The 19,225-nt window shown below is 44.4% G+C and overlaps 1 protein-coding gene across 1 annotated transcript in view; it reads right to left on the reverse strand.

The window, feature by feature from the left end:
- Nucleotides 1–1,045: 1,045 nt before the first annotated feature.
- The window catches only part of SLC7A14 (solute carrier family 7 member 14), a 60,020-nt gene continuing 41,840 nt past the window's right edge, over nucleotides 1,046–19,225 (reverse strand). The window contains exons 5-7 of the mRNA XM_033211694.1: nucleotides 17,313–17,521; nucleotides 14,242–15,119; nucleotides 1,046–1,599 (exon numbers count right to left, since the gene is read on the reverse strand). Of these exons, the coding sequence (XP_033067585.1) occupies nucleotides 1,277–1,599; nucleotides 14,242–15,119; nucleotides 17,313–17,521 (1,410 nt within the window). The 3' untranslated portion in view covers nucleotides 1,046–1,276. The remainder of the gene's footprint in view (nucleotides 1,600–14,241; nucleotides 15,120–17,312; nucleotides 17,522–19,225) is intronic.

The following is a 19,225-nucleotide window of genomic DNA, read 5'->3' on the forward strand; positions in this document are numbered from 1 at the left end:
TAGAATTTATATTGTAGCCCATGTGTATTTTCTTCCTTTGCAAATTCTCTCATCTATTCTGTTTCTGAGAAAATTCTTTTAGTAGCCCCTTCTATGGCCCAAATTTACATCTTACCAGGTAGATATTTCTTTGGGCTTTAGTGAAACTCATCTGGGAAATAACAGGAAAAAAAATATACCTCTGAAAGTGAGCTACCCCCAAGGAATAAGGTTCAGAAGTGAAATGTGATCTCATGGAATGCAACTACCTAAGTAGCTGTACTTCAACCTATTTTGTTTTCAGAGTAGCACACACCAATCAAGTGGTTTCATATCTCAAAAAACTACAGAATTTATAATTTTAGAAATACGAAAGAGAATTTGCAATGTGATCTCAGTGGCTGGGTCACTTCTCCTTGTAAAGATTTTTATCTGATTATAAAACAAACAACCTACTTCTTCAAGGCGTATCAGTGCCATGAAATCATGCTCTACCTTTGCCCTCTTTCATCATGTCACCAGGAGTCTGGTATAAGAGAGGCCATGACAGAGAGTTAATTTCTGCCAATGCTCTCTGGCCTTCACTGCAAGAGATGGTTATTTAATTTTCTTCTGGGCATTTACGTAGAACTTTGATGGTGCTTCTTACCATATTACTGGGTCTGCATGACCGCTTTACGGTGAATCTGAAACCATTGGGAAAATGGTCTCAGAGTCCCTGACCTTTGCTGGATCCTAAAATTCTAATTTGGAAGCTGTGAGAATGTTGGTGAATAAAAAGAAGCATGTGTCTTTTCCATGAATTAATTTTGGGTGAGATTGCAGGATAAAATGATGCTTGCTCAGGCAGTGCCAGTGCCCACCTACCCACCCTGACCTTGGGGAGCAGCGCTCAGCCTGACATGCCAAGAACAGAGCTTTGTTCCCGTGTCTCAGGTGACTGAAATTCTGCCTTCTGCCCAGAGCCCCTGCTTGGGCTTCAACCAGCAAAGCAAAGGCCTAGGAAACATTTGCTACCATCAGCCCTGATGGTTGTACCTAAGATGGAATTTCAGATAGCCTCTTGTTTATTTATTTATTTATTTTAACAAGGTGACCAGCTAGGGGACCCAGGTTAAGCCCTTCAACAGAACTATCCTGAAGAGCAAAAGTAGCAAATGATAGGCTATGACTAGGGATTGAATCTGGGGAAGGCTGGATTTGTGAAATGAGAGCCAAAAAAGTTTTCACCTTCTAGCCCACAGGTTAAGTTACTGAAAATCAATCATCACCATTTCTACCCACTTGTGTGTTTCTCCTACTCTGGAGAGTAATCTAACTCATCATTTGCAATCAGGGCCTCTGAGTTCTGTTTGTGTTTGCTTTTGCTCTTCGCTTTGCTACTTGTCCGGCCGTTTGCCTTCACATCTGACATCTGTTGGTAATAGAAGCCTTTGTCTTCGGTGGGCCCGCCCCAGTCCTCTTGGCTCTCACCCTCTGTGGCGTAGGAGAAACCCTCCTCCACTGAGAAGGGGTCATCCACGTCGTAGCGTTGGTACGTGCTTTGGTGCAGGGCCTCTTCTCGAGCGCTGATTTCCAGGGTGCTGTTCCAGATGCCATATCCAAAATAAATGAGCAGACCTGTTGGGCGAGGGGAAAGGTACAGGTGAATAAGCAATTGCTTTGGGATCCTGGGACTAGCAGAGAGATCACCTTCAAGGATGAAATCAAACTGGGGGTAGGGGGGATATATTTTCTTTGGTTTACGTGATGTTTTGAAAATACTTGAATTAGATACCTTTTAAAAATTGGGAGATCTTGCATTAAGCAACCCATATTAACAGTTTTTCCTAAAAAAGTCAAAAGGTTTGACAACACTGCATCCACATTTCTACGTGGTGATTTTTGGCTGGTGGTGAGAACTAGCTGCCTCTTTAGACAGGACATGGGGTCTCTAGGTTACCTCAGTCCCCACCTCCCCTGCTGACATCCAGCTCATTACACTCATATAGCTGCCAGCTAGGAATTTGCATTTTCTACCCCGGGTGCAATATTTATGGATCAGCAACAGTTTATTCCCAGCCTTCTTATAAGATTTTGTTGCACAAGTATACATATGTAACAAACCTGCACGTTATGCACATGTACCCTAGAACTTAAAGTATAATAATAATAATAAATAAATAAAAAGATTTTGTTATTCTCTGCCTCTACTTAGGGACTCCATCTCTTGTTTCACCTCTTAGCAGCATGCATATATTATCCTGTGATTTACCTTGCCGTTTTACACTCACTAAAGGCGTAATATATCATGGCCACTTCAAGCTCCCTGCTTTCTTCTGTGTGATCTTAGAGTGTCTGGTGCATGCTACTATTATGTCCCTTAGAACATCTGTTGTGTGATTATCTGCATAGGGTCATTTCTATTTTATAGACTCTGCAGAAAATTAGCACTTAACGTTTGTTGAATGAATGTGTGAGAACTCCTGATAAGCATGAAATGTCCAGTGCAACCTGTGTTGATGTCATCCCAATCAAGGGAAAGAAACTTTGCCCCTTGTTAATATGTATCATTCATACATGCTAATGTTTCATTTCTATGATTAAAAAACATACATAAAAGTCGTTTATGAGTCCCCATTTTCTTTTTTTTTTTGAGACAGGGTCTCACTGTTGTCCAGGCTGGAGTGCAGTGGCATGATCTCAGCTCACTACAATCTCTGCCTCCTGGGCTCAAGCCATTCTCCTGCCTTGGCCTCTTGAGTAGTTGGGACCACAGGCATAGGGCACCACGCCCAGCTAATTTTTGTATTTTTGTAGAGATGGGGTTTCACCATGTTGCCCAGGCTGGTCTCAAACTTTTGGACTCAAGTGATCCGCCCGCTTCCACTTCCCAATGTGCTGGGATTACAGGCATGAGCCATCAGGCCTGGCTTGAGTCCCCATTTTCTATCTTGAATAGACTCTGAAGGTTCAGGGCCTGGAAGTCTGAGAATCATAACCTTGGAGTCCAAAGAACATGATAAGTAAGAGTGTGGGTTCTGTGTTCAAATCCTGCCTTCCATCACTATTAGCTGTGTAACCCTGGTCCCATTAGCCTCTCTGTTCCTCAGCATTCTCTGTAAAACTTTGAGAGCTATAGCAACCTTCTTAACATAGGAGTGCCTGAGGAAGAAATGAGGTACTTCTCAGGTGGTTCTCAACCCTTGCTGACTGCACTTGAAAGCCACCCAGGGGCGTTTTTTGAACCACTCTGATACCCTAGCCCCATCCTGGAGATTCCGATTTAATTAGTCTGCAGTGTAACCCAAGCATAGGTATGTTTTTAAAACTCCACAGGTGATTCCAATGGTCAGCGTGTCCCTGAGATAATGAACTGTGCCTGATGCATGTGTTCCACTGCCCACTCAGCCCACATTATGGCCCAGCCACTGGGTTCCACACAGTATGCAACCTCCTTCCCAGGCCCTAACGTCCTCCTCTGAGTAGCACCAGTCTCTTTGACTTTGCTAACCCTGCAGGCATCTGCTGGGCTGGTTTGTTTAGAACCGCAAGTCAAGCCTGCTTTGCTGCTGTGGTGCTTGAGAAATCTTGCTCTCTTTTGAATTTGAGGTGTGCCTTTTTAAGCTTGGATTTCTTCCTCCTTGTCTCAAATGACTTTGTCCCCACTCCCTGCCACACTCCCCAGTGAAATCAACTTTCCAGGTGCCAAAGTAAGCAGAGATTTATAGTCCTAATTGGTAATAAATCCTGGAGTTAATTATTTGCAGCTGTAGCTATTAGTGCTCAAATAGTGATTTCATCTTTTAAAAGCAGGGTATTTACTCTTTCTTGTCTGTAGGTGGGGGTGGCCATGGGGGATAGTTATTATCCTTGTGTAGAACAGGGTATCACATTAAGGCCTCTTCTGAGAGTGCCAGTGTGCTGGTTCTTGGAGAATGCCTCTGTCTGAAGCATGTTTGGGATCTGAGAATGGATTTCAGGCGACCAAGCAGGACCTGTGCACACCTTCTTTTGCACAGCTTTGCTTTTTTTTGCCATATTTTCTTCTAGACATCCAGGCAGATGCCAAATATTGCCTCCTACTCCTGCTTGGTACCTATTTTGCCAGTTATTTCCTTTCTGATGCCTTTCTCTGCCTTTACTTATAGATGAGTCATTTCCCTACTGAACTTAATACAATCTTTTTCTTTTCCCTTTGCCCCAAACGTCTCTCCTCTGCCACCACACAGGTCATTGCTCAGTCACTGGTTTGATGTCACTCATCACTGGTTTGTTGATTCCAACATACCCTGCCCCCACGAGGTATTTGGGTGTCAGATAGACTCATATTATGGGAATTCTCTAAAAACCTTGAATCATAGATATTTAGAGCTGGAAAAGACGCTATAGATCACCTATGCATTCTAAAACCTTCATTTTACATTAGAAGAAACAGAGGCTGGGAAAGAATGAGTGACTTGCCTGGGTCCAAGAAGGAGAGGAACCAGCTTTATAGATGGAGGGAGCGAAGTCTCTGGCATGTCTAGTCCTTCACACCTCCTTTCCCCCCGCCAGGCTAGTTTACAGACTGTGCTTACTGCAGGAAATATGTGGTAAGAGGTTAGGTTGATATTTGTTCTTTGGAAGTGGCCAGGCCTGGAAGGAACAGGTGTGTGTGTGTGTGTGTGTGTGTGTGTGTCTGTGCACTCTCACATATTGACTGTGGTTACTTTTTACTTTGTGAAGACAATCCATGGAAACTTGCCACATAAATATTTATGGGTCTTTTCATGTTTGCCCTGAACCCCCTGGAGTTTCAAAGGTGTGTCACTCTCTTCAAAAATGCATTTCAAATGTGAGTACTGTGAAACAAGGAGCAACCATGTGCATGCAGCCTGGTAGAGTAAATAGTAGCTGCAAAGCCATTCCCCTGGGCTTGGCATTCTGTGTGTCTATCTTTCTTGCTGGCCTTTGAGTCAATTCAGGAAAAGTGATGTGAAGCTGAGAAGGATTGGAGAAAAGAAAAATGGAGGGGGACAAAGAAACAGAGGGGAACAGATGAAGGGAGGGAGGGAGAGAGAGAGAAGAGAAGAGAAACGTATTACCATCTGTCCCACATAAACAAGGGCTTTGTGTCGGAGAAGTAAACAGAGCTGCTCCACGCCTCCTGTGTGGAAGCAGGGTGTTTTGTTTCTGCTCCTTTTTTTTAGTTGGCTTAGAGAATGAAGCATGAGGTAGTTTCTGAAAAATCTGTGGGGGTTCCGGGAATCCTGAATCATCTAAACTAAACTTCACAAAACACCTCTGTGTGCTGGGTTAGGATAATGATGGATCATTGATGTTGCACCTTTCTCACAAGGAGCTCAAAATGTTACACAAATAGTATCTTGTTTATCCTGTCTAGGAAGGTGTGTGCATGTGTGTGTGTGTGTGTGATTATGTGCATAGCACACTTCACAGACAGGACAACAGGACAGTGGGCACAGAAAACAAGGGAAGGTCCACAGCCACATAGTGAGCAGGTGGACAGTGAATCCTTCCAGGTCTCGCCACGCCCTAATCCAGGGCGCCTCTCTCTCTCTTACATCTCCCGTCTACCAGGGATGGAAAACAATTTGGCTTAACGTTTTATTTTGAAGAACGTATACAAAAGTGGAGTGAATAGGATCGTGAATCACCAGCTCCCCTCACACTCCCTCCCCTGGCCCCTTCTCTATAGATTGTTTTGAAATAAATCCCTTCTATCATAGGTTTAATTTGTAAATATTTGAGTATGCATCTCTAAAACACAGTATTATCACATCTAAAAATTAATAATAATTTCTTAATATTATCTGATATCCAGCAGTATTAAAATTTATGTAAATTATTACCTGTGTGTGGAAAACTCTTCACCTTCTGAGGCTACACATGTATTCCCATGATGCCATCATTGCTTGAAGTAGTTTTTGGCCACTGCTAATCAAGATGGTCACTGGGAATGGCATCATATTCTTTTGTAAACTCTTACAGAGGGCAATCTTATATCTTTTGAGGGTAGATTTGATTTTGCCATAAGCCAGAAGTCATCTGACACCAAGCCTCAAGAATAAGATGGCTAATTCATAAATAATACTATTCATTCTATTTGGATATTTAATTTTGCTGTACCTTAAAAGCAGATAACTTAGATCCATTGCTGTGTGGTTACATATCTTATGTCAGTAGGAAACTAAAGGCAAGTGTGATGTTAAAAATCAGAGGGCCTCAGCCTCTGTAGGCTCCTCTGTGGGGCTGGAATTTTTTATTTTTTATTTTTTCAAGTTGATGGGTCATGGTGGGGGTGCCTGGTGTGTTCAGGAAGGTGACTAGTTAGCAGTAAACACAGAAATGTTTCAATATTCTGGCTGGGCATGGTGGCTCACTCCTGTAATCCTAGCACTTTGGGAGGCTGAGACAGGTGGATCACCTGAGATCAGGAGTTAGAGTCCAGCCTGGCCAACATGGTGAAACCCTGTCTCTACTAAAAAAAAAAAAACAAAAAAAACCACACAAAAATTAGCCTGGCATGGCAGCAGGCACCAGTAATCCCAGCTATGCGGGAGGCTGAGGCAGGAGAATTGCTTGAACCCAGGAGGTGGAGGTTGCAGTGAGCTGAGATTGTGCTATTGCACTCCGGCCGGGGTGACACAGCGAGACTCCATTTCCAAAAACAACAACAATAACAACAACAACAACAACAACAACAAGTGTTTCAATATTTTAACAAGAGACATGGTCGAACTGGGGCATATGGGCTGCATGCTTGCCCTCGTCAAAGGTAATGGTGGTTACTCTTGTGAAAGTCTGTTTGCAGTGATGGGAAATGTTCAAAGGGAGGCTTTGGCTTCTTTTCTAGACAGAAGTTCCCCGGTGGAATATGTGCCTATGAGAAGTTCAGGCTAGACAAGATCAAGAATCATGCCTTTAGCAATCGAATGGGCTTTCTTTATGATATTAAACACTTTGTGGTTGTAATGCACTTTCCAAAAAGAAAAAGCACTTTCTCATCCATCATTCCAGGGAAGTTAAGAACTGCGTGATAAATCAGTAATTGAAACAGCACTGGGACTCATATCTCTTAACTAACCTGAGGGCTGTTCCTGTCCCACCCAGAGGCCTCCAGGGAAGGTTTACAAAAGCTAAGCTTGCCTTCATATACTAGCATACCTTGGCATCAGCAGATGACATCACTGCTCACCTACCTGTGCTTATCTATCCTGTGCAAATTAAGCAAATGACCCCAAACCTACCAGTAAGAGAGGTGGGAAGCGGGGGGGTCTTGATCACATAGGAGAAATCCTAGAACAAAAACTCAACTCTGAAGAGACTGGATAATGCAAACAATAACAGCATATTTCCAACTCTGAGGGCACACACTTTGGTTGCAGACCAGGTCCCCTATCTCCAGAGTCCCTGGGAATTCTCTGTCCTCTCCATGAAGCTCCATACTCAGGACCAAGAGAGGTGGGCCACCTGACCTCAGGCTGGGTGGAGCTGCCTCTTCCTGGGGTGCACTTTCCAGCAGGAAGCTCTGCCCACTGCAGATAGCTGAGGCACTTTGTTATACCCAGAGGGCTTTTATTTTGACTGCTCTGGGATCAACCTTCCAAAAAAGACATTTGCCAAAGCAGAAAGGGAGACTGGATGGTAATGAGAAGGCATCCTTCCCACCCACCTCAATCCCCACCAACTCCCACTATTGCTGATTATTTTTTAAAATACCACCACGAGCCTGTTGACTATAATAACAACAGGGCTTGTTTAATATGGTGTGGCCAGGAAGAGCAGGCTTAGGATGACGCTGGGTGGAGATTCTCTCCATGACCCTGCCGCTGATCTAATGGGAAGTCATGCTACTTTATGTCTCAGTTTCCCATCTGCAAAATGGGGTTGGGGATACTTGTTTTATTTGAGGTATGTAAGGGCCATGAGAAGTAATGCAATCTTGTTAAAGAATATGAAAAAAACCTAGTAGTCTGAGCCAGTAGTTCTAACTCAACAGAAACCCAAGAGATACGTGTCCACGTGTCCACCAAAAACATGTACAAGAATGTTCACAGCAGCTCTGTTTGTAATAGCCCTAAACTACAAACAACCCAAATGTCCCTGGACACTAGAATGAATAATATATTGTGGTATATTAACACAGTGAGAGACTAGACAGCCACAAGAACGAACAAACTGAATCTACAAGCAGCAATGGGTGTGAATCTCACAAACATAATGTTGAGGGACAGAAGGCAAACATCCCCTCTGTTGTGGCTTGAATTCTGTTCCAGGTAAGCTGCGCATGCCAGCTCCGTGCCCTCCACCTCTTCATTCTTTGGGCTCACAGGAGAGCCAGTGTCTCAGCTGCCACTGGTTGCAGAGCCGTGTGAGTGCTCTGCCCCCTCTGTGTCCGGCAGCGCACCTCTGCCAGCAGACAGCATGACCCACCTCCACACTCTACCTTCACCCTCCCTCCTTGGAATCCCACCAGCCCTGGTGCCATCCTCTTCCTGGCCTTCAGGATTATTCTTGCTCGTCTGAGGAAAATTTTGACATTGAAAGAGCCAGTCGTTTTTTCCTCTGCCTCCAAGGAGAATTTCAAGCTTATTTATGGGACATGTCATCAAGAATTTAGCTATCAGGTCCCAATTCATCGCTCTTTCCTTCCTTCCTCTTCTCTTTCTCACATGGCTGCTTTGGGTCAATTTCCAGTTGGATTTCAGATAATAGCTCAGGTATAGACCATAAGGTGTGTCTTCTCTTTGGGATATTTCTATTCTGAGATAGGATTCATGAGGTCCATTGTCCGTATCACAAGTCCTGTCCTCTAAATCTGTAGACAAGAATTTGTTTTCCTCAGAGAGATTGAAAAAATTCCTACATGACAACATGGCAACTCCCACGGTAAGGGCAAGCTATTCTAACAGGCGATTACTTTATAATAAAAACCCACAGGGAACAGCAGGCCCGAAGATGCCCTGGAAGACACTGTGGTGCCGCATTCTCACTGAGCCACTGCTCGTTCCGTGTTCCCTGAGACTCTGCCCGACCCCTTGAGAGGTTCTTTCACAAAACTGCACCAGCTAAAAGGAAGATGAAGGCTGCTTTGTGCTCACTTTGCTGGGATTAATACACATTTGCTGTTTGTATTCCTTTTCTTGTCTGAAGGAAAAGAAACATGTGCTGGATAATCTTGTTGGGGCTTGTGCCTCATTTTACTCTCTGAGGTGTGCTCTTCTGAAGTTCAAAAGCTTAGCAAAACATTGTTACAAAAATGCCGTAATTAAGATTCGTTTAGAAAAGCTTGGATAAAAAAATGTGTCTAAGAAGATTATCAAGTTATGACTCAGCCTAATCATGTAAATCTTCAGTTTCATAAGAGACTCCATTTAAAAATATCTCTACTGTTCTCCCCCAGAAAGTTACACTATGCATAGAGAGATTAAGAAAAATCTGATATCTTGGAGGCTCCAAAGTTCAGAGGTGACATATTTATCTTATAAGACCATTAAGGATTTTATAGCCAATTTGAGATTGTGAGTTGGATATATTTTATATATGCAAAAAATGGTTTTTGGAAAACAAGTCTTTGTAATTTAATTAAATTATCTGCCCTGCTTGATAAAACTATTCTCCCCTTAGAGTAGTGGCATGCATTCAAGTCAGCTGGAGGGCTTGCTAAACCCTAAATTGCTCTCAGAGATTCTGATTCAGTAGACCTGGGATAGAGTTCAAAATCACATTTTTTTTTTTTTTTTTTTTGAGACAGAGTCTTGCTCTATTGCCCAGGCTGGAGTGCAGTGGCATGATCTTGGCTCACTGTAACCTCCGCCTCCTGGGTTCAAGAGATTCTCCTGCCTCAGCCTCCTGAGTAGCTGGAACTACAGGTGCCAGCCACCACACCCAGCTAATTTTTGTATTTTTGGCAGAGACGGAGTTTCACCATGTTGGCCAGGCTGGTCTCGAACTCCTGACCTCAGGTGATCTGCCTGCCTTGGCCTCCCAAAGTGCTGGGATTACAGGCATGAGCCACCGCGCCCAGCCTCAAAATCATATTTCTAACTAGTTCCCCGATGACATTGGTGCTGCTGGTCTGGGGTCACACTTTGAGGACCATTGATCTAGATCATTGTCAACTTGGCTGCCTATTAAAATTACCTGGGGAACTTAAAAAAAAATTCCTCAACACTTGGCCACCAGACCAATTGAATCAGAAAATCTCTGTTGTGGGAGCCTGGGCTTAGAATGTTTCAGAAGCAACCCAGGGTGATACTGATGTGTAGCTAGAGTTGAGAATCTTTGTTCTGGGTGAAACTTAGTCATATGACAGCCTTCACAAATCATGATACTAAAGCAGTTAGCAGCAGGTGCCCAGAAATACTAGCAGTCCTTCCCAAATGTGGTTTGCGGGCTGTGCATCGCAATCACCGGGTGCTTGTTGAACTGCAGACTTCTCTGCCCTCTGGCTAGCCAGCGCCACTCTGCAGGGTGGCATTCTTCTGAGTCGGTGAGTAGCAGTTTCTGGAGGGAGTTTGGAGTTTGTGCTATCAGCAAGATTACAAAAGGCGCTCAGGGAGTTTTCCTCTGCCTGATAGCTGGAAGGGCAGCCTGAGTCGCTGCAGGTTCACATCGTGCTTTGGCATATGATAGCCAGTCTGTCCATACTTGTGGACAATGAATCACTTTAGATTTTTAAAAGAAAGGCAGGAAATACATGTTTCTTATTGCTTTTCTCAACATTTTCTCATTTAAGCCCCAAAGAATAAAACAGGTCAAGGCTGACAAAATTATCTGCTTTTTTACAGATAAGTAAACTGAGGCCCAAAGAAGTTAAGTAAATTTCTCAAAGTTACAAGACAAAGGAGGGGCGGAGCTGTGATTTGAAATTGGTGTCCTTTGACTCCAAAGGTGAGGGCCTCTGCCACCTGACTGTTTTTGCAAAATGCCTCTGGTGCTTCAGGAGCCATAAATATTCTGCAGAACTGGCTATAGAGTTTTCAATGCAAAATGAAAACCTGGGTCCTCTTGTTCAGAAATTTTTAAGAATTCAAGATGGCAGCAGCAGAGCATTAAACCAAGCATGGGATCCTGTGCACAGCTGTGTGTCCATGAGGCCAGTTCTGATGCTATGTGTTAGGCTCTATTGAATGTTCTAAGGAAATGAGTCTGCTCAGAGGCACCCTGGTGGGGTAGTCGGAGCCCCAGATTTGAGCATGGGTATGCTGAGTTTTAGTAATAGCTCTTTGAATAACTTCCTGTTGACTTTGAGCATGTTATTTAACTTCTTGGAGGTTCACTGTAGTCATCCATAAAATGGAGAGGGGGAGAAGTGGGAAGGTGGTGGACTACATCCATATTTCTCCAACTCCAGTTATTTATATACCATATTTTTAGTATATAACCATTTAGGCTATAACCATGGCCTCTGGCCCCACACTTCCTGAGTTCTAATCTTGGCTCTGCTATATTCTAGCTATGTAACCTCAGGCAAGTGCCTCAGTTTCCTCATCTGTCAAATAGAGATTGTTGTGAGGATTAAATAAGTAAAATAAGTAAATAAAGCCCTAAATGGCTGATATGTGATGAGTGCGATGCAAGCACTAATTACTACTATTCCTATGAGTCATATGGTACTTATACTAGTAGTACTAATGTTTTTTCTTTAATATGACTCACATTTTAAATTTAAAAAGTCATCTATCATCTCTTTCCAAGTATTTGTGAAATCACCAGATTAATCTGTATGTGTGGTTTTTCTAACCCAGGTGAAAATGTATAATAACTATACAATATTTTTAAGAACTCATTCAAATGCTTTTTAATATCAGCTGAAAATATTACCAGTGGAATTGGCACCACACTGTGGGTAGCATTGTACTAGACACTGAAGGCCCTTTTCAGCTTTAATAGTCTATGAATAAATAAGTCTGTGTGTATTTGTGTCTGTGTCTTGAATAATTTGACAAATACACGACTAAAATATTTCTACCCACTTCCATCACTTCTATCTAGAGTAGAATCTGCATTGGCTAGGTCCAGTGGGAAATGTTTAGAGATAAGAGATTGTATTTTTTTAAATTTTTTTAAAAATTAAAAATTTATTTTTTATTTTTTTGAAATAGAGTCTCGCTCTGTCTCCCAGGCTGGAGTGCAGTGGCACGATCTCATCTCACTACAACCTCCACCTCCTGGGTTCCAGTGATTTTCCTGTCTCAGTCTCCTGAGTAGCTGGGATTACAGGCGCTCGCCGCCATGCCCAGCTAATTTTTGTATTTTTAGTAGAGATGGGGTTTCACCATGTTGGCCAGGCTAACCTTGAACTCCTAAACTCAGGTGATCTGCCCTCCTCGGCCTCCCAAAATTCTGGGATTACAGGCGTGAGCCACCATGCCTGGCCAAGAGATTGTAAATAGGTTATAAAAAATGGTTAAAATCTTGATGAGTCAGTGGGGTCCTCTCAAGAAATCCTCCTAAAGTCTAACCAGGGTGACTTAGAATAGTGAAAAATTGGGACAAAATGCTTACAGGAAGCCAAAGATCAGCCTTCAGAAGCGAGGAGTCAGGCCTCTGGGGAAGATACATGCCCTTTCCATTGGTTGCTATGTTTTTCCCCACTTCTTTCTATCTATATCTTAACTTATAGGGCTACTTTGAATTCTAACCCCTCCAAGTTTTTTTCCTTGACTGAAAGTTCTGACTGGAAGTTTTCCTTTTTCCCCTTTGAAGAGTACTTTGTAATCATTTAAGAAGTATTTTTGAGCACATACTGTGGGCACCCTGCTCCAGGCACAGAGGACACACGTTGAACAACTGTATTCCTGACCTCTAGGAGCGGATACACCACCGCTCATCACTAAGAGTCTCTGTGGGCTGGGCGCAGTGGCTCATGCCTGTTATCCCAGCGCTTTGGGAGGCCGAGGCGTGTGGATCACGAGGTTGAGAGTTCGAAACTAGCCTGGCAAACATGGTGAAACCCCATCTCTACTAAAAATACAAAAATTAGCCAGGCATGGTGGTGTTCGCCTGTAATCCCAGCTACTTGGGAGGCTGAGGCAGGAGAATTCCTTGAACCCGGGAGGCAGAGGTTGCAGTGGGCCATGATCAAACCACTGTACTCCAGCCTGGGTGACACAGCAAGACTCCATCTCAACAACAACAACAAAAAAAGAGTCTCTGTGGCCTTGTTCGGGCTAAGTGACTCATGTGTGTTTGTCTTGCTTCTCCTTTAGGCAGGGTTTATTCTTCTATTCCCCAGAGCTTCTAAAGATCCTCTTTAGCTAAGAATTTGTTATCCAAAACCTCCAGGGTTACCAAGTTGTACAGGGGACATACAAATAGTGACTAAGGAACTTTAAAATGAGTCTCCCCTTACACTTCTCAAGTTATTACTAGCATCAATCCCCAGCCACCTCATGAACATCAGAGATTGTCCTAGATGATAAACATGTACTGCAAATACAATAGAAATGGATCACAAAGTAAAATCAGAAATCTTAGAAAAGGTACAGGACTTCTTGAAGTCCATGAAAGTGAGTTTATAGAAAAATTTGAATTCACACCCAAAATTGTGGACAATTGAGGACCTAAGAGAGTCATATTTGTTATTAACACCAGGAGAGAGAAAATCAGTAAGGATGGTGGCATGATGGGTACTTCCCAAGTGAATGATCTGAATGTCAAGGGATGAAGAAAGGACCTTGGGAAATAGGAAAAACTTTTGAATATTTTACGAAAGTCAGTATGAAGTGAGAGATGTTAAATGATGCCATGATTCAATTTTGTCAGAAAAATGATGCCAAAAAATCCACACTTAATTCACACTTTGTTCATTTAAAAACGAGAGTGTAGTTGCTATTTTAATTTAATTTTGTGAAATCTAAGATAAATACTTTTTGTATTTTTCATTTTACAATTCTTAGTTTCTATGATAAAATTCCAGTCAAATGCCCTGACCCCAGTTATACTGTGCTATTTTTGTCCCCTTAAAAATGTGAATTCACTTTAAGTGGACTTTTTCTGGTATTAATTATCCTAATATAGGAAGAACTTTCAGTAATTCAGTAAGGCGATGAATGAATCAGCATCATTTTTCCAGAACCGATGACCAAGACCATTACAGGCAGAAAGGGGACAACTGGCTTTATTGACTCTCAGGCAGACCACAGAGGTCCATAGAACCAGCCAGATTTCTCTAGGAATGGAGTTGCCTAGTCCAGCTAGGAGGTAATTTTGGGATAAGCATGCTTAAGACCTTAAAAGGGAGCTCTCGAGGCTGCAAAGGAAGTTGCTTACCCACAAAGCACCAGACCGCAAACCGGATCCATGTGATGGTGGAGAGCTTTAGCATGAGATAGATGTTCACCAGCATGGCAAAGGCAGGCACAAAGGGGAGGCAAGGGGCCATGTAGGGCAGCTTCTTGGGGTTCTCTGGCTGCTGCAGGATCACAAACACCAGGGTGCTGATCAGCAGCACCATCAGAACAACCAGAAGGATGGCCCACCAGCTTTGCTCTGAGATGTAGTCAGAACCAAAGATGATGAAGGAGCAGAAGATGAACATGAGGATGAAGAGCAGGAGCACGCAGATGGTCACTGTGTGCCCCGTTGCTGCTGTGGGCCGGTCCATTTTGCCTGGAAGGCCCAGCCGGATTCTCAAGGTATAATAATGAGGCCCGATCAGCTTCTTTAACTTGATAAGATAAATATTTTCGGATTCATCAGCTTCTATGCCTGTGGTCATGTCCACGGTGCCGTAATTGGGGTGGTTGACGTTGTAGGTTGACTTGTCTGATTTCCCTATGAGCATCTCATTGTCTCCCAAGGATGGTAAGTTCTTGGCCCCACATGTGTTGGTGGCTGGGCCAGAAAACTCATCCCCTTCACTCACAGGAGAACAAGCTTCCTTCTCACAGTCAGCCAGAATGCCCTCCTTCTTCTTGGTGTGCTCCTCAGACAAGAACTTGACAAAACCATCAATGTCACTCTCGGGTTGGTATCGAAGGAGCAAGACACAAACAGAGACCAAAGTGTAGGCCAGGAGCGTGCCGATAGACATCATCTCTATCAGGTCTCTCAAGCTGACCAACAGTGCGAGGAGCGCCGCCAGGAACCCCGACACGATGCAGGCCACAACTGGCGTCTCTGTGTAGGAGCTGACATGAGCCAGGAACCTGGAGGGGCCGTGCAAACAGAGGGTTAATGGTGGACTACAGTGACCGATTCCAGTGCAGCCAACACAGGGAGCTAGAACTATCAATAGGCTGGTGTGATTAACTCCTCCTGGTCCTGCTCCACCAATTTACTTCTGCATTCACTACTTTAAACCCAGCTGCTATTCCTACCCCAGGATTTAGTGTATAATTAAAAAAGAATTCACTTTATTTTATTATTATTATTATTTTTTTGGTGAGATGGAGTCTCACTCTGTCCCCCAGGCTGGAGTGCAGTGGCATGATCTCAGCTCACTGCAACCTCTGCCTCCGGGGTTCAAGCGATTCTCCTGCCTCAGCCTCCTGAGTAGCTGGGATTACAGGTGTGCACCACTACACCTGGCTAATTTTTGTATTTTTAGTAGAGATGGAGTTTCACTATTTGCCAGGCTGGTCTCGAACTCCTGACCTCATGATTCACCCAATTTGGCCTCCCAAGTGTTGGGATTACAGGCGTGAGCCACCGCACCTGGCCTAATTCTTTGATTTTTAAGGCAAACTTCGTTAGTAAAGTTCCTAATTATTATGTAATGGCGGGGTTGATTGAACCTAGGAGGTCTGTCTTTCAGAAATCTAGATTGAAGCCCAGGCTCTGTGTGAAAAAGTGATGGTTGGAGGAAGTCATGGACCTGCTTGGGGGTCCTCCTGACCTGTGAACTAGCATCTTAGCATCCTCTTGGAGCTTGTTAGAAATGTGTATTCTCAGATTTCACCCAAGACCTGCTATACTAGAATCATAGTGGGGTGAGGCCTGGCAAACTGCTTTAAAAGACTTCCAGAGGATTCTGATTTATGCCAAAGCTCTAGACACCACCTATGACAAAAGTTCATGGATTTAGTTGGCAAAATAGCACAGTAATTGAGAAACTGTGCTCACAGATACAGGTTTATGTCCAGCTAGTTACTGACTGAAGAAGAGACCAAGAAGAGCAACTGAATGGCACATGTGGTAGGCTCCCTCTCCCCTCCTCTCTCCTCGTGGTCCCTTATTTTTATGATTCACACAAGACTGTAAATGTGCTTGAAGCCCCGGTATCTTTCCTCTTAGTTTCTTTGACAGCAGAAAAACCTTTTGGATGTGTGAAGCTGCCACACCTCCATCACCCTAGGGCCCTCTTGATCTGTTCAGCAACCTAAACATAGCAGCTCTGACCTGGTGATGGCTTCAGAGGGGATGCAGGGGAAATGAGTCAGAAGATGATGGCTGCAGAGACAAAGTCCCTGAACCAGCCCCCTCTGCACACCTGAGAGCTCCTTGGCCTCCATGGTTTACTCCTTGCTTTGTGCACTTGAAGAATGCCTTCTCAAGCAGGCCCCTCATGCTGGAAACAAAGGGCTGAGGCCACATCCCCTTTGTACCATGGGCAGATGAGCCACTTCATGGCCAATGTAGGGGGCAAGAACTGCCAATATACTGGTGTGGTGAAAAGTCTGGCTTGTGCACATGTACCCTAGAACTTAAAGTATATAAAAAAGAAAAAAAGTCTGGTTTTTGGAGTTGGATGTTCTGGGATCAAATCCTGACCTGCCACTCAGTAGCTGAGGGATTTGTGGCAATTTTGTTTCACCTCTCTGAGTCCTAGTAGACTTCTTCATATGCAAAATAGAGTTATTGTGAGGACTAAATGGGATACTATATACACAGCACCCAGGATACACAAATGTTCAATAAATGGCTGCTGGTATTGCTGCTATTGCTAGGTTCTGTTCAGATGGTCTTATCTACTCTTCGTTGATTTTTTTTTTTTTTTGATTTCAGAGGGGCTGTGGAAAGAGGGGCAGTTACCAGGCCTCAATGTGAGGGCAAGCCTAAGATGTCCCTGGTATGGTTCTTCCTTCTGGAAGCCACCCAGTACAGCAATTTGGCACCCATCATCTTCACAAAGGAGCAAGCAATGTCAACTGGAAGGAGAAGGACAGTGAGGGGGGCACACATCAGCTTGTGCTGGATTGAGGGACCACAGAGTTAAACTGAGGGGCTGCTTCAGGGCCTGAGCTCTGTTCACTCCCTTTTTCTCCAGGATACATGACAAGGTATCACAGTCCATGTGAAAGGCACTGACATAAAAATCACAGTCAGGCTGACAGTGGGTAGACCTTCTCCCTGGATAGACATGGCAGAGCAGGATAAATTTCACGGAGGGTAGCCCTTACCTGAAAAGGAGCCCATCACCAGCCATGGCATAAATGACCCTTGGCATCGGGAAGAGGGACCCCAGCAAACTGACTGTCAGTCCTGCAACTGACCCAATGGCCACTACGAATTTTGCAGCATAGAATCCATGAGCCACAAACATCTCCATGAGTGGGGATTCCGTGTCAATGGCGTAATATGGCACCATCAGAGTCAAGATCATGCTCACCTGTTAAAACAAGAGAAGACAGGGCTGGAGGTACAGGGGAAGAACGCATGGCTGGAGGCCCCACGGGAGAGGAAAGAGCCCTGTCCCTGGAGGCAGAGGCTTGCATGGCAGTTTGGATCCACCACTTGCTGGCATGTGCCTTTACTGTAGACCAGTCATCTGGCCTCTAGGCCTTTCTCAATATTTTCTCTCCACATGTGAATTTAGTGGACTGGGCCAGAAACTCTCTATCTCTCTGGTCCTTTGATATCTGAGGAGTAAGACGGCAGGTATTTCAGCCCCATGGAGCAGAGCTATGCTGACAGTTCCGTGGAGAGCAGATATTTCCAGAAGGAAGGAGCTGCAGCCAATGCCCTGCAACCAGGCCTGGCAGGGACCATGGGCACCCTGCCCACATGGATAAGGCTCTCATTTCTTTTATGGTTTCTGGTCCTCAGGGTCTTATCCATGCTCCCTCTCACTGTGAAACACCAGAGATAAAATCTCCAAAGATAAGTGATGAAGAGGCCTATAGCCTGTTAACTATTGGGACCCAGATAAGGACTCATATTTCTATTTCTTCTCTCTAGCTTAGTCCTAGGAGCCAGGCAGGCCAACAAACAAATGATGGCATCAGGACAGAATCAATCCTACTGATTATATGGCTGTCAGGCAACTATGGCTTTGCTTAATCAGGAATCATTTACTGTGTGTGCTATAAGGGTCCACCCCCGGAGAAGAGGGAGATGTGAGGGAGGAGCAGAAGAGGAAGTAGAGAGCAGAATGTCTTTGCTGTTCCCTCTACCCTACCACCCCTCCCTCAACACTCTACCTATGGGGAGAAATCGGGGTATGGACAGGACAAAGCCACTGGTATGCATGTGCATCAGGGAGGCAATAAGCACTTAACTGGGGGCTCCCAGGACCTACTCCCCTCACATATTATTGATCTGCCCAACAACCCTGCCTTCAGAATTGGCCATAGGCAACGGAGCCACCAGTCATATGACCAGATATGTCCCCTGTCCCCTCCCCCTCTCCACCCAGGCTATGAAGGCCAAATTGACATCAAGAAAGGAATTCAAAGCCTGAAGAAAGAGGGTGGTCATATGTAGACCATTTCTTTGCCTATTCCTTTGGAGCCAAGATCCTCCAGCAGAGCCAAGGGCCACCAGGGAGGACAGGATGTCCTAGCAGAGCCCAGCAACCTCGTTCTTCTCATGGTGGTAAAGGGGCTTGCCTGCTGACCAGTACAAGACCAAACAACTCCTAGGGCATGTTTAAGGCCCGTGCAGTATGAAAGAGAATGTTTCTCAGTAATATAACCACTTGCAATATCCCCTTTGGGGATGTGGCAGGGTAGGCTGGAGGAGAGTGGGACTGAGCCTCCTCCAGCCTCAGGGAGTCTCCTGAGTTAGATCAGGATGGGTAAAAAGTTGGCGGATGCATAGAAGTATTCTGTGGTCTATAAAGTGCTATTCTAAGGCAGGCACTGCAATGATTGACTTTATTGTATGTGTTGTAAAGGCCCCCTCCTGGAGGAAGGGCAGGAATGAAGAAGGAGTAGAAGGAGAAACACAGAGTGTCCTTGCTGTTCCTTCTGCCCCGCAACCCCTCCCTCAACATTCTGCCCACAGGGATAATCATGGTATGGATACGATGAAGCCCCTTGCGTGTGTGTGCATAGCGGGAGGCGATAATTGAGGCAACCATAAAACCTCTGGG

This window comes from Trachypithecus francoisi, unplaced genomic scaffold (genome assembly GCF_009764315.1).
Source record: "Trachypithecus francoisi isolate TF-2019V2 unplaced genomic scaffold, Tfra_2.0 Lachesis_group0, whole genome shotgun sequence".
Taxonomy (NCBI): Eukaryota; Metazoa; Chordata; class Mammalia; order Primates; family Cercopithecidae; genus Trachypithecus; species Trachypithecus francoisi.